At 53.7% G+C, this 22,825-nt stretch overlaps 11 protein-coding genes across 11 annotated transcripts; 5 read left to right on the top strand and 6 right to left on the bottom strand.

The window, feature by feature from the left end:
- Nucleotides 1-388: 388 nt before the first annotated feature.
- BDP55DRAFT_141874 (uncharacterized protein) lies at nt 389-2,854 on the bottom strand. The gene is made up of 5 exons (XM_060565568.1): nt 2,211-2,854; nt 1,772-2,157; nt 1,553-1,719; nt 1,291-1,504; nt 389-1,238 (listed from the first exon to the last, which is right to left on the bottom strand). The coding sequence occupies exons 1-5, from the start codon at nt 2,422-2,424 to the stop codon at nt 849-851; spliced, it is 1,371 nt and encodes a 456-aa protein (XP_060436491.1). The 5' UTR covers nt 2,425-2,854; the 3' UTR covers nt 389-848.
- A 345-nt stretch (nt 2,855-3,199) lies between these two features.
- On the top strand, nt 3,200-3,770 carry BDP55DRAFT_626281 (60s acidic ribosomal protein-domain-containing protein; the record flags this gene model as incomplete). Its single annotated transcript, XM_060571616.1, has 4 exons — nt 3,200-3,268; nt 3,370-3,447; nt 3,521-3,656; nt 3,724-3,770. The coding sequence occupies 4 exons, from the start codon at nt 3,200-3,202 to the stop codon at nt 3,768-3,770; spliced, it is 330 nt and encodes a 109-aa protein (XP_060436490.1).
- A 992-nt stretch (nt 3,771-4,762) lies between these two features.
- On the bottom strand, nt 4,763-5,929 carry BDP55DRAFT_539538 (UBA/TS-N domain-containing protein; the record flags this gene model as incomplete). The annotated part of the gene is made up of 3 exons (XM_060568042.1): nt 4,763-5,405; nt 5,544-5,763; nt 5,845-5,929. The coding sequence occupies 3 exons, from the start codon at nt 5,927-5,929 to the stop codon at nt 4,763-4,765; spliced, it is 948 nt and encodes a 315-aa protein (XP_060436489.1).
- Nucleotides 5,930-6,718: 789 nt separating this feature from the next.
- On the top strand, nt 6,719-8,733 carry BDP55DRAFT_644006 (MSP domain-containing protein). Its single transcript, XM_060573552.1, has 7 exons — nt 6,719-7,253; nt 7,313-7,383; nt 7,446-7,468; nt 7,523-7,581; nt 7,634-7,749; nt 7,816-7,956; nt 8,010-8,733. Exons 1-7 carry the CDS (start codon nt 7,214-7,216, stop codon nt 8,406-8,408), a joined length of 849 nt encoding a protein of 282 aa, XP_060436488.1. The 5' UTR covers nt 6,719-7,213; the 3' UTR covers nt 8,409-8,733.
- Nucleotides 8,734-9,630: 897 nt separating this feature from the next.
- On the bottom strand, nt 9,631-10,993 carry BDP55DRAFT_539994 (fatty acid desaturase; the record flags this gene model as incomplete). Its single annotated transcript, XM_060568081.1, has 3 exons — nt 9,631-10,305; nt 10,385-10,663; nt 10,799-10,993. 3 exons carry the CDS (start codon nt 10,991-10,993, stop codon nt 9,631-9,633), a joined length of 1,149 nt encoding a protein of 382 aa, XP_060436487.1.
- Nucleotides 10,994-11,123: 130 nt separating this feature from the next.
- On the bottom strand, nt 11,124-12,223 carry BDP55DRAFT_141710 (uncharacterized protein). Its single transcript, XM_060565565.1, has one exon. The coding sequence runs from the start codon at nt 12,016-12,018 to the stop codon at nt 11,254-11,256; it is 765 nt and encodes a 254-aa protein (XP_060436486.1). The 5' UTR covers nt 12,019-12,223; the 3' UTR covers nt 11,124-11,253.
- Nucleotides 12,224-12,658: 435 nt separating this feature from the next.
- Nucleotides 12,659-13,534, top strand: BDP55DRAFT_141761 (uncharacterized protein). The gene is made up of 2 exons (XM_060565566.1): nt 12,659-13,215; nt 13,296-13,534. The coding sequence occupies exons 1-2, from the start codon at nt 12,879-12,881 to the stop codon at nt 13,421-13,423; spliced, it is 465 nt and encodes a 154-aa protein (XP_060436485.1). The 5' UTR covers nt 12,659-12,878; the 3' UTR covers nt 13,424-13,534.
- Nucleotides 13,535-15,647: 2,113 nt separating this feature from the next.
- BDP55DRAFT_689655 (ICE2-domain-containing protein) lies at nt 15,648-17,092 on the top strand (the record flags this gene model as incomplete). Its single annotated transcript, XM_060576761.1, has 2 exons — nt 15,648-16,169; nt 16,304-17,092. The coding sequence occupies 2 exons, from the start codon at nt 15,648-15,650 to the stop codon at nt 17,090-17,092; spliced, it is 1,311 nt and encodes a 436-aa protein (XP_060436484.1).
- A 468-nt stretch (nt 17,093-17,560) lies between these two features.
- On the top strand, nt 17,561-19,221 carry BDP55DRAFT_141613 (uncharacterized protein). The gene is made up of 3 exons (XM_060565564.1): nt 17,561-17,580; nt 17,827-18,533; nt 18,661-19,221. Exons 2-3 carry the CDS (start codon nt 17,921-17,923, stop codon nt 19,149-19,151), a joined length of 1,104 nt encoding a protein of 367 aa, XP_060436483.1. The 5' UTR covers nt 17,561-17,580; nt 17,827-17,920; the 3' UTR covers nt 19,152-19,221.
- Nucleotides 19,222-20,550, bottom strand: BDP55DRAFT_643993 (uncharacterized protein). Its single transcript, XM_060573551.1, has 2 exons — nt 20,199-20,550; nt 19,222-19,984 (listed from the first exon to the last, which is right to left on the bottom strand). Exons 1-2 carry the CDS (start codon nt 20,402-20,404, stop codon nt 19,291-19,293), a joined length of 900 nt encoding a protein of 299 aa, XP_060436482.1. The 5' UTR covers nt 20,405-20,550; the 3' UTR covers nt 19,222-19,290.
- A 7-nt stretch (nt 20,551-20,557) lies between these two features.
- On the bottom strand, nt 20,558-22,380 carry BDP55DRAFT_643992 (Mur ligase). Its single transcript, XM_060573550.1, has one exon. It carries the CDS (start codon nt 21,971-21,973, stop codon nt 20,726-20,728), a length of 1,248 nt encoding a protein of 415 aa, XP_060436481.1. The 5' UTR covers nt 21,974-22,380; the 3' UTR covers nt 20,558-20,725.
- Nucleotides 22,381-22,825: the final 445 nt, after the last annotated feature.

The following is a 22,825-nucleotide window of genomic DNA, read 5'->3' as shown; positions in this document are numbered from 1 at the left end:
GTCCCCAGTATTGAACTTTAGAGAGCTCCTATCGGGGTTCACAATATCTGATCGGACAATGGATTCTAATCCTCTTCCTCCCAACTCGTGATGAAAATACTACAATCGTCTCCTTCCGTTTCTTGGTCATCATAGTGTGCTTCTGGTTCCAGGGCCCTGCTTCAGCCGACAGCGAGACATATTTCGCCGGGAAAGCAGACCATCTCGTCGAATAAAACGATAGCAGGCTCCGTAGTCCCGTCTTTAGCTTTGAAACTCAAGGGCACGGGTGTGAATTTTCTTTCGGGGCCTGATCCATCGATAGTAGGAAGTCACCATACACTGCCTCCGTGGTCTCTATGGACGGCGGGCCTCAACCCGAGATTTACGACTGTGTATTACTGCTATGACTATATAGAAAAGAGGAATAGTCATAGACACCCTGAGAAGGCACATGGGCCGGGTAAGAGGGACACGGGATCTCGATAGAATCTTAATGTGATACGTCAAGCTTCAGCCACGCCACGAGGCGATATGCTTGCGAGCAGCATAGGCTGCAAGGTCCAGTGTACCATCAAACCCCATAAGTCGGGAGCAGCGTCTGACCACCGCACTGTCGTTAGCTGAGGTGCCATCCGATCTCTGGCAGAAAGGGAGCTCCGAGCTCAGGTTCCCAAAATGTCGAAAGAAATCATGTCATTGGTCCATAATTGAGTACACTTGAGTTTGCCTCGTCCCGTTTAACCATTCCCATTAAACTGTGTCCATCACAGTTTCACTGGCCAGAAGAGAAAACACACAAAGACCGACATGATACAAATCGCTAGTCCGTTTACGCCAGCCAAACAAAACAAGTCCCTTCCACATCATCAAGTCTCGGCCTGCTCTTCAGCAGCGACCCTGAGCTCGTAGTTGAGCTCGAAACATTCAGCAAGGAGCTCAGTGACGCTGCCCTGGCCTTCCGGGATATCATCGTTGATCATGAATTTTCCATCTTGGCGCATGTTGTCAATTGAGTTTAGCTGCGAGCGAATCATTAGTCCGGCTCGATCCATTGATAAAGCACAACATACCTTCATGCTGTAAGGGTACAGCTCTCTCACAGACTGCACGCCGCCGCTGTTCTTGACCTCGACGAGACACCGCTTGAGCGTTTGGAGCTGGTTGTAAATTGGCAACAAGGCTTCCGAAACGGGCTCTGACGAGATCATCAGCGAGTAGATGTAGGCGTAGCTTCTTCTGATAAGATAGAGCATCGTCTGCCGCACCTGTCAGTGGAGCTCTGTAGAAATTTGGATTCGTTTGACTTACACGCTGAGCGTAGAGCTCTGCAGGCTTGCCCTCATCATCCACCCAGTTGCCATCGATTCTGCTCTCGTCGATCTTGTCCAACTGTCTCTGGAAGTCAAAAAGATCCGCTTCACGGAGGGACCATGCTTGCGTGATTGAGAGTTTCTCCAGCTCGTTGCGAATGCGGAACAAGATGTCGTATGTTGGCTTAAAAGAGTCGGGAATCACTCCTTTCCTGAGCAACAGTTAGCGACGTTTTTGTGGGTGACGGCGTATGATGTACCTCTGAAGAACGAAATCAGACCACAGCAGGCATTTCTCCAGCAAAGCGGTCACCTCGTCGAACCCGCCCGGTGTCTTTCCATCCGAGGTCAACAACTTGCCCTCCTGTCTCTTCTCCTCGATCTCTCTCAATTGGGCTTGAAGCTTCTGGACTTCCGATGGCGAGAACTGTATCACTGTCAGTCATGTCGCGTCGCGCACCTCTTGATGCTGGCCATACCTTTGTTCGTGTGTTTGCCAGTGACATGGATCTTAGGATAGAGATCAGTTTCTCATAAGTCTTCGGCAGGGGGTCCTCGAAACGCTCCAATCGCTTTCGGAGGTTCGCCAGAGACTTGTCACAGAGCTCCAATCTGTTGGAAAGCAGGGTGATGAGGTATGGGGGGTAATCGGTCTCGGTGGCCTTGACATTTTGCGCAAGCTTTGTCAGGGTGTGTGAGATGCTTTCCAAGTCCTTAATGGAGTACAAGTCGACTTCGGTGAGGTGGTCTAACAATCTTCGGATAGTCGAAGTCAGGGCATAGGCGGCTGGAGCTTCGTTGTTTCGTCCGATGGTCATGAAAAAGAGCGACAGTAGCTGAAAACAGCTCTCCAAGACTCTGTCCACTGCAGCGCGGGTTAGCCGTTGACCCCGCACAGTCGGGACGATAGCGCATTACCTCTGTTCTCCTCCCTTCGGTCAGACGTCCGGGCCTCGTTGAGCAGGCGAACCTGCTCGATCGTCTCCTCGTACAGCGGGAGAACATCCTGGCTTCGAATATAGGTCGTGCGATCCTGCTTCAAGAGCAGAAGTCTGTCGCGGATTGCGACTAGCTTGTCGAGAATCTCCTTCTCGCGGTCGTCCCGCGGCGGGGGGCACGTAGGGGTATCCATCTCGCGTGACGTAATTCAAGATGGACGTTGGTTGCTGGGAGGGTTGTAAAGCTGGAATATGGGCGACTGCCGAGTGTTCGAGATCATGGACGGCCAAGGCATGCACCTCTTGCGCTGGAAGTCGATACCGTTGCAGGTCTGCCAATGATCCAACATTCAACGAAGCACGATAGCGGGGCTAAAGGTGATTCACAGGTCGGGACGGGAAGCTTAAGTCCGATCGTCGGTAGTGTAGGTAGTTCCCCGGTGCACTGGGGGTTGTTGGTGTTGGTGAACAGAGTTGTATTGGTAAGGAAGCCTGTGACAAGAATGGGCTGCCGTGGCATCCGCAGAAGATGCGCAGATAGGATTGCGTATGTAAGTAAAATGCGGATGATGCGCTCGTTGGCTTGGCCGGAAACCAATGGAAAGGTGCACCTCAACCAGCGACGCTTCTGATAGAGAAGGTGGGGGTGACTGACCTGCTTGGAAAGTCAAATCGAGGTATCAATGTGGGGCATGACCCAAGTGTCACCGACGGCAGCGGGGCAGGCATGCCCAGGTCGTCGATCCGAGATCCTATTGGCTCGCCCATTTATCCAATCACAGATCTTGAAGATAGACCCACCACTGACGGGCTTTAACCGAAACCGCCGAATGTTCATTAGGTCTTGAAAGCCCTGCCAAATTTTGACTCGGTGGATGACCTCGCGATACCATATTGACTGCTCCTTTGCAAATCACACTCACCATCCGCGAAGACAATCTCCAGTCGCAAACGCCCAAACCAGTCAAAATGTCGAACGCCGAGCTCGCCTCTTCCTACGCGGCCCTCATCCTCGCCGATGATGGTGTCGAGATCACTGTGCGTCCGCCCTCGAGTCACCCCGCCACGAAAAAATAAAAATCACAAATAATACCAAAATACCACGACAAGACCCGAGACTAACAATGGTGGAATTATAGGCCGACAAGCTCCAGACCTTGATCAAGGCTGCCAAGATCGAGGACGTCGAGCCCATCTGGACCTCCCTGTTCGCCAAGGTACGACGCGACGACGATATTTTCCCATCGATTCGAGGAAGGACAATTGAAGGCTGATTCGAGATTCACATAGGCTCTTGAGGGCAAGGACGTCAAGGACCTGCTCTCCAACGTTGGCTCCGGTGGTGGCGCTGCTGCCCCCGCTGCCGGCGGCGCTGCCGCTGGCGGTGCTACCGAGGCTGCCGCCGAGGAGGCACCCAAGGAGGAGGGTACGTTATTCCCCCCAGATACACCGGGTCGAGTTGTGCGTGAACGAAATACTGACACCCGCTACAGAGAAGGAGGAGTCCGACGAGGACATGGGCTTCGGTCTCTTCGACTAAGCGATTTTCCTGCGACGATTTCCTTCCCTTTGTAACTTCAACTGCATGGATCCGGGGGTTCTACGATTCGCGCGATCATAAAGGATTGGGTGGAGGCACGATATCCTGCTGCCTGGACAGAGTAGCTCTCATACGATAATGTGAAGACGCTCTCTACGCGGAGTTCACTGGACATCCTCAAAAAATGAAAGTGGAATTTGGCATGCTTTGAAAATACCGGGACCCGCGCGGTGATAGGAGTGAGCCGCGGACGTCGACATGATACACCAGCCTAGCTTGAGTTGGAATGGCTTATGACTCTCAACCCTGGCTTCTTGAGATTGGTGACTGTGATTGCTTCTCCGTCGCAAAGCAACGCCTATACGGGGTAGTCGGCTTGTGCATGTCACCATTCCCCACGTCATAGGCATGTCCCAATCAGGATGTGGTCGTGAAGTAGAGTCCGGCACAGTCTTGCTTCATGTTCAGTCTTGGGTAAGGCATCGTGCCTGTCGATGATGTCCACGATCGCTAGTGCTCATTGATATCTTACCGTGACACAACTAGTATATATCAGATTTGGTAGCCAAGGCCTCGATATTACGTCTTGTTTATAACCATCGAGTATCTACGTGTCACTCAATTCCGGTACGCAGTTCATACAGCCCCACCACTCATAATACTATGCAGCATATACTCTATTCAACACTTGAGTCGTCCATGATCCCACCGCGGGCCTTGCTGGGTCCCAGCTTACACTCCTTTCAACTTTGGTTGGATGTAGAAGTGGTGGGGTACACGCATCGACGGGCAGACTGCGGAAGGACATCGTTTGCAGTTACTGTTCTCGGTTCTCTTTACTACTCAATGGGTGTCTTTTAGCTAACCCCCTGACATCCTCAACGCCATCATCTAATGCAAACCTCCGTGATCCCCAGTTCTGTCGGCGCTGGTTGCTCCGCGTCTTCCCGCTGAACCAGGTACCTCCGGTCCTCTCTCATCTCCAAAAATGCTCATTTGACAATGAGAACGGCGCTGGGAGTGAGTCCTGCCTCCTTCAAAGTCTTGCTGAGATCCATGTGGCCCTCGAACGTCTTGCGAGGGAACGTGGTCGAGAAGCTCGTGACTGCCGTTCCGGTCTCGGACTGAAGCATTTGCGCCACCTCGAATAGCGTGGTCTCAGCAGGCAGGGTCTTGACGACATTGCCGCCCGCGGTCTGTAGGCGCAAGCGAGCCTCGTTGTGGTTGGCGACCGCCTTCGGGGCGGCAGGCGCGGCGGCGGCGGCCGGAGCCTCGGGAGCTCTTCCCTCTCTCGCGGCCTTGGCCTCCTCGGCCTTGCGGCGACGCTCCTCCTTGTCGGCCTCAATCTTGGCCTTGATGCGGCGCTTCGCCTCGATGTCGTCCTGCTTCTCCTGGCGCTTCTTGGCGGCCTCTTTGATCTGCTCCTTGCGCGCCAGCTCCTCCTTGGCCTCCTGGGTCTCCTTTGTGGCCTTCATGCGAATCTTCTCATTGCGCTTGGCGTCCTCCTTGTCGAGGAGGGCCTGCTTTGCCTTCTTCTCCTGGAGCTGCTCCCGGAGCTGGATGAGCTTCTCCTTCTTCTGATCCTCTGTCAGAGGCGCAATCTCCTCAGTAGACTCCGAGAAGTCGGTGTGATCGCTAGCATTTGGTGTTAGTACTCAGCACTTTCCGCACGTAAAGGCGATTCAGGTGAGATTAACAGAATTCAATGAGACCGGGGAATTTTCTTGTGATGAGAGCAGGAACACTGATGGTAATTAAACTGCAGTAACTCACGTCTTGGAAGCATGGTATGAGGCAGTGTCCTGGGACCTGAAGCGCTTGCCACACTCGTTGCAGACGAGAGACTTTGCCGTACCGCCGTTCTCAAGAGCCTCGATGTTGGCTTGGACTTCAGCGGCATCATCGTCGTCGTCCTTGTCGGCCTCAGTAGCGGCAGAAAGTTCCTCAAGGGGCTTGTCCTGGTTGGTCTCGAGCCACTCGAGAGCTCCGTTCACTGTGATCAGTCAGCAACACCATCTCACACTTATTTGTGATGACAATGAGTTGTAAATTGTCAGCCAGCAAGGGTACTCACGGTTTCCGGTCTTCTTCACGGCAAGCTCAGCCCGGGCCTTCTCAAAGCCCATGTCGAGGAGCTGGTCGAGATCTGACTGTGTCATTTTGGTGGATAGTGGTGGCGGATGGCGGGGTTGTTTTTTCTTGGGTGGTGAGCTGGATTTGTCTGCTTCTATGAGAACAGGAAATCTGTAAAAAGAGTGTGTGAGTGGTGTGTGAATGACGGTTTGTATCCTCCTCAGCTTAACTATCGGAGATGAGTTGAGTTGTGAATAAAATTTGGTTGTATTCCCGTTGCTGTATGAACAAAGCTGGCACGGCAAGGCACAGTTGACTGGTTGTTTCCTGAGACGTCATCTGCAGGTGCCTTTTCCGATGGGAGCTGTGGGTAGAGGGGCGGCCTCAGTGGCTGGAGCGCGGGAGGGACCGACAACACGGACACTGGAGCTCTTCATTCCTCGGGCTTTGTCAGGTCAAGTAGGTAGATAGGTACCTATTTGATCTTCTTCTTTCTCTTTCCATTCCATCTTCGGATTCTGTCTTCCGCTAATGATCCAATCCGGTTTGTCCACAGCTGTCAAGACAGAAATGATTCTCTTATTCTATATGAAGACAGAAGACCAGTAGGTCGTCGTCGACGGAGCCAAGTACTGTCATGGTACCTGGTATAATTAGAAGCGCCACATGAAGGGGTCCCTTCCACTTTTTAGTGGATGAACATGATCAATCAAACCCCCGGGCCCGGATTAACCACCCCTGCCCCCAATTCTCAAGGGAAGCTCTGAGTGGAGGCCCGAGGCCCCAGAGCGCGACTCCGATTGACCGTCCGCTAAACTTGTAAGGGGGCACTGGGGGGCTAGAGAGTCTAGAGTGTACCTTAATGAAACCTGGCCTGGACTGCCCGAGGACTGTGAGAGGAATTGGTTTGCCCAGAAGCCGGACTTGGTGTGCACATCCTCCCTATCCCAATCGAGTCCAGCCCAGTTTGCCCGTTGGCTACCTTAGTACCTTGCCGTGGTGTGTATTACGTCGTGGGCTCTTGCGTGCGAAACACCTGCTTTTTTGCCCGTACTTCGTACCCGTCCCGAACCGTGGTCAATTACCCTGTTCGCCTGCTTTGCCTTCCTTACCTTACCTTACCTACCTTACCACAGGTTCCCTCCTTACGTTCGTACTCTTTCAAGAATCCTTGACCTTACCTTACAATCCATCGACTTTTCTAATATCGCCCCGCGCGCAACACTCCTTCGACACCGTCTCACCCCCTCTCACATTTATCTCGCAAATTCTTTTCTTCCCGTTGCCCAGGCCGAGGCCTGTTTCGATTGCGCCGCATTCTCCTAATCTACTCTACATCACCATAAGCTTTGCACCCACCCAAGCCCACCATGTCGGTCGAAATCGAGCCCACCGAGCTGAGCTTCAAGCGTACGTCCCTCCTGCGCACATCCCATGCGGCATCGTACTGACGTTTGCCTCCTTTCCAGGTCCCTTCACTGTCGAAGTCGCTCGGATTCTGCGGATCAAGAACCCGAACCAGTCCCCCATCGCCTTCAAGGTATGCAGCCGCCCAATCCCTCGGCTGTCACGTCACCCTTTGCTCACAGAACTTGCGACTAGGTCAAAACCACCGCCCCGAAGCAGTACGATCCCTTGCATCCCGTGCAGCCTTCGTAAGCGACTGACGACATATCCAGGTACTGCGTTCGCCCTAACTCGGGTCGTGTTGAGCCTGGACAAGATGTCGAGGTTACGGGTAGGTGCTTCGCGCAAACGCCAGGTGGTCACATGTCACTAACAGCATTCAGTCCTTCTCCAGGCCATGAAGACAGAGCCAGCTCTCGACACCAAGTGCCGCGACAAGTTCCTGGTCCAGTCCGTCTCCATCACCGCTGACAAGGAATTCGCGAGCATTGCCAACATTGTAGGAAACCCCCACATTGACTCTGAAGTTCTGGCGCACAAGCTAATCAAGCGACTGATATCACAGCTCGACCAGACTGACAAGTCTTCTCTCATCGAGCGAAAGATCCGCGTCAACTGGCTCAACGCCGAGGACACATTGTCCCTCAATGGTGGCAGCGCTTCTGCTGTCGCATCCACACCCAATCGCCAGTCCGTAGTTAACGGCGTACGTTCTCCGGCAGCTCGTCGACTCTGAAACGAATCACTAACAAATCGCAGGACTATACCCCCGATGTCTCCAACGTCTACTCGTCTCCCCAGCAAGATGCGGATTCCGGCAGCCCTGCGCCTGCTCCCCGACCGTCGACCTCCGATGTGAAGGACGATACCGTTTCTGAGAAGGCCCAGTCTACAGTCAGCGCTGCGAGTCACGTCGTTGCCAATACCGCCCAGGTCACTTACGAGGAGCTGAAGCAAAAGCTTTCCCAGGCCGAGGCCAAGATTGCAAGTCTGCAGGACACCAGTGGTCTCCGGCAACGCGTCAAGACCGAGACGGAGAAGCTCCCCACGGCCCAAGAGGCTGCCGCGGCAGTGCGGCAGGGAGCCGAAGGTGTTTCGGTACAAATTGTCGCTATTTTGTGCTTGTTCAGTTTCCTCCTTGCTTACTTCTTCTTCTAAACCATTCTTGGTATTCCCCGACAATTCCCCTTTACACGACCTTTCTACTGGAGGACTTATGAAGCGCGCTAAGTAGCACTGGGCTGAGGCAGCATTGCCGGTGACGCCCTTGTAGTTACTTGCCAAAAGACAATGGCACGATGAGCGGAAGTGTGGCGACGCGGTGAGGTGGATGGAGAGGTGGACCATCGACAGACATGGAACGGAGTCAAATCACATGTAACCATAAGGATTCTTTTTGTCGTAACGGCGTGGCGTCCCGGACGCGAAGTAGTTGATTTCAGAGACTGATCTCATGACGATTTCCATCTTCCAGTGCAGTGTGACATCAACGTAGCGCCCCTAGGAGCTGCATTTTAAGACCAGAGCAGTATATCTGATGGTACAGAACTAGCTAGACAGGAGGTTGGCGTAGACGAAACCTATCTTGCCCTTGTTCAGATTCAGGCTACATGGCATTATGAAAGCCGCCATGCAGCATTGTCGTATATCTAACAATCGCTAAGTCTCATCAAGATCCACAGCCACGAGCTTGGAAGCAACGGTGAGCACTAGACAACCTAGCCTATGATGCAAAGGAATATGATCGGAAGTGCCTCTTTTTTAACGCCGCAGACCCAGAACCCGAAAGACTCTGGTCGACGTACCGTACTTTCTTCTCGCCTTTTTGTCACTGAGGCTATAAACTAAATGGATTGGAAGAAGAAAGAGGAGCCTGGAGTCAGGTTCCTTATCTAGCGTACAACCATCTGAGAAAAAGATTGTACGTGACAAAAGCCAGGCAGATCATGATCGTTTATTCCAAATTTCTTTTTCGTCTGTGTCCTGCCCTTTCCTACTGGAGACCTTGAATTTGTTTTGAAGTGTTCTATCATGTATGTCACCCGGTAGCAAGCATAGCTTCCGTGGCGACTTGGTATTCTGACAAAACTTTTCGGCGTTGTGTCCAACGTAGGTTGCGTTACCTTTGTATTCCAAGAGACATGGATAGAAAAAAAAGATTTAGGTCCAAATATTTCGTATTTCCACTTGATGTTTCATTAAACTTTCGTCATATCGAAAGAGGGGGTCTATCATCCATAACCCGGGTTCGTGAGCTAAATATATATAATGCCACTTATTCATCAGATGACTTTTTCTTTATACACAGATTTCGTCTTCCAAATCGAAAACAACCCATACTCCTTTCTCTCTCTCCCTCTCTCTCTAGTCCTGTTTTCCCTCATGCCTCAATCTCCTCGCGCGTCCAGTGGGCTACGGCACCGCCGCCAACCTTGCGACCGCCCTGCTTCCTCTTGACGCGGGAAGTGATGCCGACGTTGGGGTCGAGAATGAAGCGCCAAATGACATAGGTCCAGCTCTCGTGGCGGGGCAGCTCATCGTAGAACTCGCTGGCGATGGCGCGGAGCTTGGGCAGACGGGTCCAGGGGACGGCGGGGAAGTCGTGGTGCTCGTTGTGCAGGCCGACGTTGTAGGTCAAGAAGTTGAGCGGGCCGTAGTAGGAGAAGGTCTCGGGGACGGGGATGTTGTTGGCGGCGTCGCGCTGGGCGGGGGTGACGGTCTCGTAGACGTAGTGCTCTGCGATGAAGTGGCCGGCGAGGGGGTGGAGGGAGCCGGCGAGGAAGGAGGAGAGGAGGAAGTAGAGGATGGTGTTGAAGCCGAAAGCCGAGTAGAGGGCGTAGTCGAAGGCGAGCTGGACGGCGATGTTGAGGTAGTGGACCCAGGTGAAGGGAACGCTGTAGACGAGGGTCGGGCGGACGGCGTAGAAGAAGATTTGGAAGGTACAGAAGAAGGCCTTGCCGAGGATGGAGTCGAAGAAGACGACTTCGAGGGCGGTGGGGAGGTCGGTGTCGAGGCCGTCGACGCCGAGGGACTTGTGGTGCGTCAGGTGGTAGGGCTGGAAGGTATGGATGTCAGTGATTTGTTTGGTATCTGGGGGAGAAGGGGTTTGCCATTGGCAGCTACTGAATACTTACACGGAAGGAAGCGCTGTAGGGCACGCCGATGGGCAGGTTAACAAAGATGGCGAACAGGCGGTTGGCGAGCGGGGAGCGGAAGGCGAGGTTGTGGGAGATTTCGTGGATGGCGAGGAAGAGGTTCTGGTTGGCGGTGGCGCCGAAGACGTAGCCGACGAGCCAGAACTTCCAGGAGAAGAAGGAGGTGTCGCGGAGGTACCAGGCCCAGAAGATTTGCATGGCGACGACGCCGGCGACGACGTACTTTGTCAGGGGCTCCGGCCCGCAGAGCTTGGTGACCTGTTGATGGAATTGTTAGTCATTTGGCAGCTTATAGGCAAGACATTGGCCAGTGCTGTAGAGCATTGCTGTTCGTGGACTGAGAGAAAGGGGTATGCGGAAGCTTGTGTCGTGCCGTCAAGTAAAGTGACATACCTCCGGATGAGCCTTAATGATGGCGAGTCGGCGGGTTCGGTGTGGTTCCTCGGTGTAGGTCCAGAAGAAGTCCTTCTCTTTGGAGGTTTCGGTCGGCGCATCGGTCGTCAGCTTACCGGCGGCGACGCCATCGGGCGCGACGGCGGACTTGCGCTTGGACGGCTGCGTCACGGTTGAGGCAGCGGACGAAGCCATTGTGCTGCGGTGTTTGAAGGGGGGTTGACGGTGTTGGTGCTTGTTCGTGGGTGTCGTGTTGAGGTGTGGCGCGCGCGGGCAGTTGTATCGAGAGAGGGGAAAAAAAGGCCGATATCAATCTGTCCTGACCCAAGAGAGAGACAGAGAGAGGAGGGGCGAAAAGAGAACCAGTGTCGAATCAGCTGCTCTGGGACATTTAATTTATAAAAATGTCCAGGTCTCGAGAAGAAAGAGTGTGTCCGTGAGGAAACGAGAGTTTTTCACCGAGCGCACTTGTCAATGAAAAAGAGACGAAAAAAAAAAAAAAAAAAAAAGTCTTGTGTGTGTTTCCCCCTTTGCGCAACAGGAAATGGAGTGTTGGTGGGAGAGAGATCATGCCTCGAAAATGGTAAATCTCCTGATGGCGGGCTGTTAGAAGTTAGGGGTTTGGGAGAGGTACCTAGGCATGGGGGTGTGTGTCCCTTTCCGAAGCGGTCAAGCGGTGTAACAAGGTCGCCTCCCCAGGTACCGCATTTCTGCATTGCTGCTCTTTCTGCGGTCTGCTTTCCATCTGTTCTCTTTTCTGCAACCTGTGGCGCAGCGGATATCCATGGATCAGTGGGGGGGTTGCTGGAATGAAAATGGAATGGCCCATAGGGGTCCCCTTCCTTGCCCCGCTGTGGCCAATCGTTCAGAACATGTGTTTTATGGTTTCTGGCTGCATGGCACCTCTCCCACCTATCCGTACCTTTCCTTCTTTCTCTCTCTCTCACCTCTGTATTCCGTACGCGGTTAAGATGGGCTTTGGCAGAACTCCCTCTAGCTGTTGGTGGCTGAGAGGAACAAGGATTTGCTGAAAAATTCTCTGGTTTTCTTGAGACGTTGTTGGGGGCCATTGGGGGAGATTTGGGGAAATCCAGATCCTTCATTGAATCCCCACACACCTCTTTCCCCTTCACTCTGATATGCGCTGCGTGGCTGCCCCCCTGTCCGGCTTGGTTGCCACTTGTTGCACATCTCGACCTTTTCCATGCCGTGCAACACATCCAAGCTATCCGTAAGGTCAACCAAGATGATGGCCATGCTCCATCTTGCAAGTTTCAAGGTATCACAAAGCTGTATTTTTTTGTTTTCGTCGCCTACGAGAAGCCAGTGGCGATGATATCGCAGTGCATCACTTGACCAGCTCTGTTGTGGTATTCGTACGCCCTTTCTGTCGTGACTAGTCCTCTGCCGCTCTGATGCGTGAGAAGATGGGATAAACCGTGCTCTCCCAGGTCTAAATCATGTATATCTTGCTTTGTACCTCGCGTGGTCTTCTCCTGGACAGGTACGGGTATCTCACATCACACACCCGATGCGTGCGCGCAATGCGTGTTTCTGCGAGCAAGAGCATGATTGAAGAGCATCGCCTCCGTCTGGGATCCGAAGTCGAGCGAGTGTCCGTGGTGTGTGTATGTATGTAAATCGTAACTTTGTCCAGTATGACATGGGACGGAGGCTTTATGCCGAAGCGAACCCCACGTTGTCTTCTTTTTTTTTTTCTCCGTGCCAACTTAATCGGATAGGATTGCCGCGGGCCGTCAGAGACAGAGTGCTCTCAAATGGCCGCATCGTTACATTGGTCTACTAGATTGGCTCGTTCAACGCGCCGTCCTTGCTCCTTTTCATTTACCCGCCATATACGACTGCCGTATAGCCAGAGAGTTTCTGCCCATCGAGCAGGTCTTCGGAGGGAGATGGACCGCAAGAGGGGGTTGGAATGGTTGACATAAGAGGGAGTTAAAAGAACGATATTGGCATCATGATGGATTTAGACTCGAACTCTTGCACCCGCGGTGACAATCATACTTAGCTTACGAGTATCCCGAAAGCAACATCCTAACCAAAGAGCAACGTTTCAACAATGAGATTCGCCCTACTCGCCACGTCCCTGGCCTCCCTCGCCGGCATCGTTCTCGCCAAGCCTGAGAAGATCAGGGGCGTAACCGACCCCGTCTACCACTTGTACCTTCAAGCCTATCCCAAGGACAAGTCGATCCCCGTCCTGGGACCTGAGGCATCGGCGGAGTTCTTCAACATTGCCGGAACTATACAGAGCGCCAACTCGAGCTCGTATCTCAACTTTGGCAGCGATGCTACGTCGTACAAGACTCTTCAGTTGAGCAACGCCTCCGGCACCAGCGCGTGGGGTCTCGAAGGGGATACTATAATTACCACCCAGAGCAGTAGCTGGGGACGTCGTATGTGGTTTCTCGTTCACCACGATTATCAAGCTTTCCTTCGTGATTGTTCAGAAATGATGCTCACTAACACCTGACAGAGTTGAACTTCTTGGTGTGTCAGCTGGATACAAGCTACTGGCAACTCTATCTTCAAACCGGGAGTGATGTGCCAACTGGGAGGAACTGCAGCAACTATCAGACGATTCATCTGCCGTGCCTCTGCTAGATGGGTTCGATCTGAGATCGGGTCCGTTACACAGGGAAGAGGAGCTGAACGGGCGATGTCTAGCTACGTTGCATGTAGATAATCGGTGGTCGTCAGAACTAAAAGTCGCGGAAATTGCTTTTGGCAATGGATCATCAAACGAAGGGCTAGCGGTTGAAGAAACAATGCTCCCGAGGCACGCGTCTTTGTGCGACTTACAATGCTTGGTTTTAGTGCTTGGCATCAAGGAACAAGGAGACCGTTGGATATCATCCAGTGAATGATGCAACTTGACAAAGGGTCACACGGATTGTTCTTACTAGACTCTCCGTCAACCTGACGGACGCTGGCATTTGTGACCTGGATGTTTGGTTTGTGCAATGACTTCCATGGACTTCGAAAATAGGCATCTGTTACAGCGCTTTCCTGTTGCAACGAATAATAGACCAGCATCTGGCGTCAAAAGCGGCGATGTAAGTAGTTGATGTCTAGAACAGACCTAAAAACAAATTCATCGAGGGTAGAATGCGAGTTCTTGAAAGCAATATGGAGTTCAGATGTATCAAGAGCCAGAGGGCAATTATCCGACATTTACCTAGAGTTAAGATGTGTTAAGTAACTCAGAGGTTACGCCAGTCCGGCAAAGACATAGAGGTCAAATTTGGGTACAGGCCCGGAGATATTGAGCATCGACTACGAGCAAAGTATCGTCGACTGAACTGAGAGTACCATGCCCACAGCTATCTCAAGAACCCCGCTTTGGTCCGAGGCACGTCAAGATGAGATGAACCAAGACCAAAACCTCTCAAGCTTCAACTGGGCATGTTAATTTGGCGCTGAAGGATAAAGATGGTCTCTAAACCATTCATGTGATTTGCAGTAGCTTCATATTGTGATGACTGGTTGAGTGAGGTTGAGGAAGAGACATATCGAAGAGGGGGTTCCCCATGATTGGCTGTCACATGCAGATAAGTCAAGCTCTCAAGTCCAGACTGGCAGATGGGGAAGAGCAGAAGGGACCAGGGCAGGGATGGCACCAGAGGGGGCTAGAATGGCACCAGCACCTCTTCAAGTGGAGGCCGACCGTTTAGCTGCAGGGCGCCTCTGCAACGCTGCAATAACCGCTGCAATAATACTAAGAACTTGTCAGCTTGTCAGGCCTTGGGTAGGCTGGCCCTGCTGGGATTCCCGGACTTGAAGAAAAGATGGGATGGACTGGACCTGCGTTGCTAATCTGAAGTGGGATCGAACCAGCCCAGCGCGGCACGAGAGAGAAACGATAGGGGCACGCGACCTGGAAAAGACACCCACTGATTTACTCGTGATTTTTTTTGGTTGTGTTCCAAACGGTGGCCGTTAGTTCCTCACTCTTTGTGCATGTGAGGTGTTGCATGCAGTCTGTGGCCTTATGTCTCGCAGATCATGATGTCTCATTTCTGCCTGCCGCAGCAAAGTGGACCGCCGTCACCATTCTTTCCTTTCTTCTACTGAATCAAGGCAGAAATTAGACAGAATGAAGTAACTACTACGTAGAGAATTAAAGATGGGAGGGAAAGCTTGGGCCTTGCCACATCAGCCTGAAAGCTGCAGCTTCACCGCCCATGGGCTTAAAGTGTTTAGAGAGGTTCGTTCCATCGTCCCTCCCAGACGGTACCTAAACCCAGGCATTTTAGCAGCTACCTAAGGTACGGACACCTTGAGCCTTGAGGTAGCGCCACGTGAAGATAAGAGCGTAGGCGAGCAGAATCGCCTTTAACGATAAGCCCAAGCTCCCACCTGTGGTCCGCTTCCTGCCACCTCGCCCAAAAATCTACCGGCAGGTTGACACTTTGGTTGGTTTTCCCTTAATCACCCAGGTTTCTTTCCCGACCGTCGGACCTGGACCGACTTCGCACCTTCTCTGCTTCAAGTTGGATGCCTACCAATTTTCAGCAACAGAAGACTCTGACAATAGCCTCTGAATACCTCTGCCGAGTTCCTACCCTCGAAACCAGCGAAACGAGACGATCCACCTACGCCCTGATACAAACACCATTCACGGTCCCCTCACCGTCTCGCGTGCTCTCCACCACCAAACTAATAAGCTCGGCCCTCTCCAAGTCTGCGACGACATTTACGAGCGCCTCTCTCTGTCGCCTCCCTCGACTGTTCGCGACTACGCCGACTCGCCGTCCAAAGTGGCCGGCCATCGTCAGATACAAACCCCTCTGTCGGCGCGGCTCCAGCAAGCCAGCTCGTCGCGCCGATGTGGTGGTTCCTCCGAATCGTCGCCAGTGCCATCTTCCTGCTGAGCATAGTCCTCTCCATACCCGTCGCCTTCGATGTCGGTGGCAGAGATAGTGGACTGGCCTACAGTCTCGCCCTCTCCGCCTTCTACTTTGTCTACTCGACCATCGCCGTCGTAACCCCCGCAAAGTCACGCGTTCGCTGGGCCCTATCCGTCATCCTTCGGCTCTCGCAGTGGGTTGTCATTCCCGGACTTTTGATCTGGGCCCTCAGCCGCTTCGCTGTCGATGCTGGAGCTACAAACTGGGTGGAGCGGACGTTGCAAGGCATCACCACCTCCAAGTCGACGTCATGGGGCGAGTGGGTGTTTGGCGAGGGTGGTGTTATTGAGACCATAACCTTGGGCGGCTGGGATAAGACGTTGAGGTACTCAAGTCCGGTCTTCCAGCTTCTGGAGGGATTCTGCACTCTGCTTGTTATCCAAGCTGCCGGGCAGATCACCAAATGGCTCGTCAACAGAGGACGAAGCGACACTTGGATCGTACGTGGAACCCCTCTCCTGTGCCCCGACTCTGTGAGACCCAAGCCGGTCACGAACAGCCTGGCCATAGCCTGGTCTCACAGGTTCGGATCGCAAACTTTGGCTTTTGCGAGACTTACTGACGGCTTTGACAGATTATCCTGCTCGTTATCTCTGGCAGCGTGCTTGCGAGTGCCGTTTACTTCCTCTGGCGTGTCGCCCACTTCCCTTGGATCGACAACTCTGATGCCATCTTGATTGGGGTCACCATGACCTCAGCGTTCTTCCTCTGCGCGTATGGAATTGGCAGCGGGCGCGGCAACCCTGTCGAGTCGTCCCTACTCTTCGCATACGTCGTTCTCTGCGTCTACCAGATCTTCACCGACTACCTTCCCTCGGAGTCCACAGAAGCGGATCAACACCAGTCCTCACAGCCCGATTTCCCACCCTTGCCGCCGATTATCATGGCATCTTACTCGACTCTACTTCACATGCTCGGCTCCCTTCCCCATGCCGTTCACTCGTCTCTCAGTCTTCTGTATGCAGCGTTCCAGACCATTACGCCTTCTGTCATCATTTCTCTCGCCTTCCGACTTCTTGTCTTTTACTGCGCTACCCGCATTATTCCTGCTGTCCGCGAATCAGGAGCGAGGGCTCTCATGGAGGAACCGACTCTGGAGGAATCAGACGCTGCCAACTGGCTACTTGGGATCATCACCTACTTCTCGCCTTCGATTCTCATCGCCATGTACACAAGCTTGCTTCTGCAACACTTTTCGACGAATGATGGACCAGATGGGTGGACGTTGAGAGGAGGCGACCCGGGCGGCAACGTCTGGCGCTGGACAAACGTAGCAGCGACAATGACTCTGTACGCGATCGAGTTGTACTTGGGTAACGAGGATCACGATGGTGGTCTGACAAATCATTGGAAGATGGATTAAGAGCGAGGTTACCAACACTCGCGGAACAATTCGACCAAATTTGCTTCTCGATGGCATGGGGGGTTGCCCTATGTTGTCGGGACTTAATGAGTGCAGTCTGCCCAGGCAGGCTAACAAAGACGGATCGATCATCGTACATAGGTCGTAATGACACACGGGCTAAGGGAACGGAAAGGGAACGGACAGGCACAGAAATACGGCGTTTAGGGGGTGAAAGTCTGCATGCTCGAATGGCGATTCTTTTACTTGCGGACTCGGCTGAATAGCTAAAGGGAATTTTGATGATTGTTGCTTGAGAGCACTGACTGGTGCTTGGGCCTTTTCCAAACTACCTACATTAGTTAGAAAACTCATCTTTTAAATCAATGGCCTTGGAAATAATGTCTATTATATTGCCGACGATCGCCTTGATGGATTCCAAGATTTTGCTCCATCGACAGTGTGTCCTGGTCTTAATCCAAGTCCTAGGTCGGCTTGTTGAAACTGGTGTAAGTTTACATGATCGAAGTCTATAATCGGAGTCGAGGTTCGGACGGGCTGCGAGCTGCAAGCTTGCTCGGCCATAACCACGGGGCGCATCCACTTTGACGTTGCACTCGCTCCGTCGCAACTCCGGTCTTTTCTGGGGGGCCTCGGCAACTCCGCGCTTATCAACTTCACCTCTCTCTCACTTACACCTCTTTATCCTAACAGCATTCGTCCCTCGGTGGTTTCTTAACGTCGTTCTCCTTCAGAATACGGCCTAGGGGCAGAAGACTTTCCGCAAGTTTTGTCACCTCATAACATTGTATTCACCGATACGTAATTAACCTACGCATCCAAAGAGCCATGGCAGCAACGCACAACCCGATGCGGGCATCCACCCCGCCGCCCGCCGTCTCCAAGACGACGATCCACATGTCGGGTCTCCTCTGTGACGTCTACGGTCTCGAGGAGCTCGTCGCGCGTAAGCAGAAGCCGTCGGCGGTCTCGTGTCTTTGGCTTCATCACCCGCGCTTGCGTGCAAAGGAGGACATGGGTGATATCGCGAGCCGGGTGATTTCCCAATGGGAGGAGACATCGTCGTCGTCTGCGTCTGGCAGTACCAGGGCCCTCATCGCCGTGGCGTTTGACCAGCAGAACCACGGCACCAGGACGGCGTCGGCGGCGGCGCGGGATAGCTGGCGCGAGGGGAACAAGACGCATGCGCTGGATATGTGGGGGATGGTTTCGGGTATGGTGGCGGACACGAAGGGGTTGTTGGATGTTGCGGAGGGGTATGTGAAGATGGAGCTGGGGCAGAGAAGGGATGGGAAGGCGGCGGCGGAGGAGGAGGGGTGGGAGATTGATCAGCATCTGGTGTTGGGTGTGAGCTTGGGTGGGCATAGTGCGTGGCAGACTATGTTTAGGGAGGAGAGGGTTGAGGCCGGGGTTGTTATTATTGGGTGTCCTGATTATATGGGTAAGTCCTCTTTTTTTCCTTCTTTCTTCTCTCAGCTGCGGATAGGGGATGTGTTTGTCTCGTGAGATGGTGAGGTATGAGAGAGGGGTGAGAGAAGGTCTTGACTAATTCGACTTGTGTAAAACAGCTCTCTTGTCAGACCGCGCGAGGTTATCCAAGCTGGCAACCTTTTCTGCGCAAGATAACGGCGCCTCGTTCCTGGGCAGCAGAGACTTTCCCCGCGACCTCGTAGCCTCTTGTCTGCGTCACGACCCCAAGGGCATCCTCTTTGGCACCAGCGCCATCTCGGAACGGGCCGCCAGTCTCACTCAAGACGAACAGGAGCGTCTGCGCGGCGTCCTGGACGGCCTACGCCTCCACGGCAAGAAGTTTCTCATCTGCTCCGGCGGCGAGGATAAGTTGGTGCCCTACGCCATGTCGGCGCCCTTTGTGGAGTTCCTGACGGCTGCTACGGGGACGTGGTTTGCTGATGCTGGGGTCGAGGTTGAGAATAAGGTGTATGAGGGGGTTGGACATGCTTTTAGTGAGGGCATGGTGGAGGATTCGGTGAGGTTTTTGGTTGGGGCTGTTGCTGGGAAGGATGCTGGGGCGGGAGCTGGGGAGAAGTCGAAGATTTGAGGGTCCGAAAGCTTAGCAGAGCAGAGCACACTGAGGGATCAAGGAGGTTGAAGACAAGGGAATATATACATGTGTGTGTGTGTGTGTGTGTGTGTGTGTGTGTGTGTGTATGTGTGTGCGTATCCGTAAAGATACTGTTCTACGCCCACGGCCTCTTTGCATCTTCTACAAGCGCCTCATGCCCGTCTACAAATATCGTAACGAGACCACTCTGTCTCCTCTCCCCTTCGCTCGCGAATAAAGTATCCTCCAGGCCCCACGGGTTCCTCGCCTTCCTCTTGCCCGCTAGACTCGCGCCCACGCCGTGCGGATCAACCGTCCACTCGTCCGCGGCGTGCTTTACGCCCGCGATGGCTCCCGCTTTGGAACCGTCACCATCGTCCTCCTCGCCATCATCCTCGTCGTCCTTCCTCTCCCCGGGGGCAGCATTAGTCGTCGTCGAAGCAGCAGCAGCAGCGGCGCCCTCCATCCCCGGCGGATCGATCCCGATGTACCTGGTCTGATCCAAGGGGAAGCCTATGGCGGCGCAGTGGCCGTCGAGGATGCGCGGTTTTTTAAAGGCGTGGCTTATGATTGTTAGGGTGCGGGGGTAGGTTGAGTAGAGGCGGTGGAAGAGGAGGAGGGAGTGAAGGATGTTGTGGTAGGAGTCTAGGGCGAGGGTGTCTGTGTGGATGAGGGGTGTTATGGGAGGAGATGGAGGTGTGGTGGTGGACGAGGAAAGGGAAGAGGAGGGAGAAGGTGGAGGAGGGAGGATGCCAAAGTAGGCGTTTGCGGCGGCGAGGTTGGCGTAGGATTCTGCTTCGGAGAGGCGTGTTTCTTTGCGTGTTGGGCCCCTTTTGGTATTGGGAAAAGGGTATGTTAGTTTTTACAGATATAGAGGTGTAAGAAGCTATCATAAAGAAGGGTTGAAACGCATAGCGATAATATGAGAACACACTGATGAATGTGAAGTGACGCCTGAACCAAACTACAAAGTAAAACGAAAAGGAAATCACAATCGCCAGGGGTAATACAAGTGAGTGATCGGGGGCGGACTATGGCACGTACCCCGAAAACACGAGCGCGGATGCCGGGTACTCGTCCCGCAGCGCCGTCAGCCCGGCCTTGATGTGCTCGACAAACGTCGGAGTTTCGCCGGTTTGGAAGTCGGCGATGAGCCACTCGGACTCGGCGGCGCCGTTGGTGGGGCCGCCGGTCCAGATGCCGTGGCAGCAGACGACGATGAGGTTGGTCGGGGGAGGTGTTGTTGTCATTGTTTCGATACCTAGATATCAAATTCAGGGGTTTCTTGTTTACAAATGTGAGGAGACGGTACTTGTGAGTTTTCGTTTTGGAGCTTTGATGTGCATCAGATTGTGGATCATGTGATGTTGGTGGCGGTGAAAGTTGCAACTTCTCCATTGTATGATACACCTTGCTCATTCTCATTATTGAGCTTTGAAGCTGCCACCCTTAAGGTAGCTTGCGTCGCATACTGTGGATATACGGCACGAGAAAGGGAAAGGGCATCCTCGATGGATTATAGACCAGTGAGGTAGCGGATTTACAATTACTTTTGATTATCCCGTGGCTGCTCACGACAGAATTCTATATGCGTCACCGACTAGATAGAGACTCCCCGTCAAGACAACCGGACCGTCTTTGGCAGTCTCAACAGCCCATCTCGTAGCTTCTTCGAGACCGTCTTTGCTTTCAAACACCTCCTTGGCGCCCGCGCTCGAGGCCATCTCCCTCAAGGTCTTGAGCGGCAAAGGCTCAACCCAGGGCATCGTCTCCCGCCGAGAGAAGCCCACGCAGGCGACATTGTCTCCGGGCCTGAGCAGCGTCCGCAGCATGCCGCCGGCGTCCTTTCCGTCCTGCTTTGATACTGATACGATCCACGTCACGGGCTTATCAGCGTCCCGCAGACGTCGCTCGACGTATGTGGACAACGTCTCGGCTGACTGTGGGTTATGAGCACCGTCAATGAGGATGGGATTTCCTTTACGTGACGGATGCCTCGCCTCGACATTCAGCCATGACAGTCTACCCAAGTGACTGACGTCCTTCAGAATTGGCAGGGCCTTTTCCACAGAAAGATCGAGGTGCGGGTACGCGAGCTGGAAAGCCGCAATGGCGCACGCCATGTTCTGCGCCTGATGCGGCATCAGCTCCGAGTCGTACAGAGTCTCGAGCAGACCGGGCTGGCTCGTGGTGAGGTGCAACGGCGCTGAGACGCTAGCGGCGTGCTGCCGGAAGACCTCGAGGACCTCGGGCGGGTTGCTGCCGTCGACGACGCACGGCACGCCGGCCATCATGATACCGGCCTTTTCCTTTGCGATCTCGGGTAAGGTATTGCCGAGGAAGGCCTGGTGGTCGAGGCCGATCTTCGTGATAACGGTGACGCTCTTGCGGCGGAGAGCGTTTGTGGAGTCGAGGCGGCCACCGAGACCGACCTCGACGATGCCCATTTGCACGTCGGCGCGGCTGAAGGCGCCAAAGGCGATGAGAGTGGTCACCTCGAAGAGGCTGAGGGCCTCCTGGGCGGCATCCTGGGATAGACGAGCCTGGTCGTCGGCGAGGATCTTGCGGTTGACGTCGGCGTAGACGTCTTGCGCCACGGGTGTGCCGTTGATCTTGATGGCGTCGCGCGGCTCGATTAGGTAGGGCGATGTGAAGAGGCCGTTTGAGATGCCAAAAGATTTGCACAGGGCTGATAGGTACGTGCAAGTGGTGCCTTTACCGTTTGTGCCTGCGACGTGGATAGCATCCCACTTCTGGGGTACACCCTCGAGGGCTCGCGAGATGCGGTGCAGGCCTAGGCTGATGCCTTTCATCGCCATGTTGTCTGTCGTTTTCCTGCTAGGTCTGGTCCTTCGCCTCTCTGGTAGAAGGTGACGGAGTGGTTCTGGCTGCGTCCGGGTGTTAAGACCCAGAGGATCACCAACGGTCTATCCGTATCTCGGTCTCGGCTCTGGATCCGACAGACACTTTTTCGTATAGGGCTGCTCGGACTTCGTAGCCCGGCAACGACTCAATGTTGCTCTTCTACTCCCTCAGGAGTGAGTCACTGGAAAGCTGTGGGAATGATAGGGTCTTGGATTATCAGGATCACGAGGATGGTTTCCGGTGCCGAACGATGTCAGCGAATGATCATGAATGAGCATTCCAGATATTTGCATCTGATCCTGAACGTTAACGGAGTGGCTGCCGTTATGTGCAAGCAGGCACGGCAGGCACGAAGCTCAAGCAGGTAGGTACCCTGGGCATGGTTCCTGCTCCAATGGTAAGGCGAGGAGTACGTACCTGAGTAGGAGCCAAGAGGAGGTACGTACCGAGATGTATTCATGGAAGTTGGCAAGTGCCGCTCCAGCCACACTTCCATTGGAGGCAGGCGTGAAGGGCAAGGCAAGGCAGGCTCACCACGGACCAGTGACCATACAACGGGAAGGCTCCGTGATTGGCCAAAGATGACTTGCTTGAGGAAGCCCGCGCCACAGGGGGGAAAGAGAAAGGCAGAACTCCATGACTGCGACCGGGGAGGGATGGCGCGGCCAGCCACTCACAAAAAAGAAGTAAAGCGGCTATTCCCCAAAGACCCGCGCTTTTTTTCCATTTTCCTTCCTGTTCCTTTTTTCTAATTGTTCCGCAGTCTGCCTTTTTCCCCCCTCCCGTCCTCTCGCCTTAGGTTGCTC

Source organism: Colletotrichum godetiae (genome assembly GCF_030913485.1).
Source record: "Colletotrichum godetiae strain CBS 193.32 chromosome Unknown BDP55scaffold_2, whole genome shotgun sequence".
In the NCBI taxonomy this organism is placed as follows: Eukaryota; Fungi; Ascomycota; class Sordariomycetes; order Glomerellales; family Glomerellaceae; genus Colletotrichum; species Colletotrichum godetiae.
The sequence above is the reverse complement of the archived record's forward strand: the minus strand, read 5'-3'. Positions and strand labels throughout refer to the sequence as shown.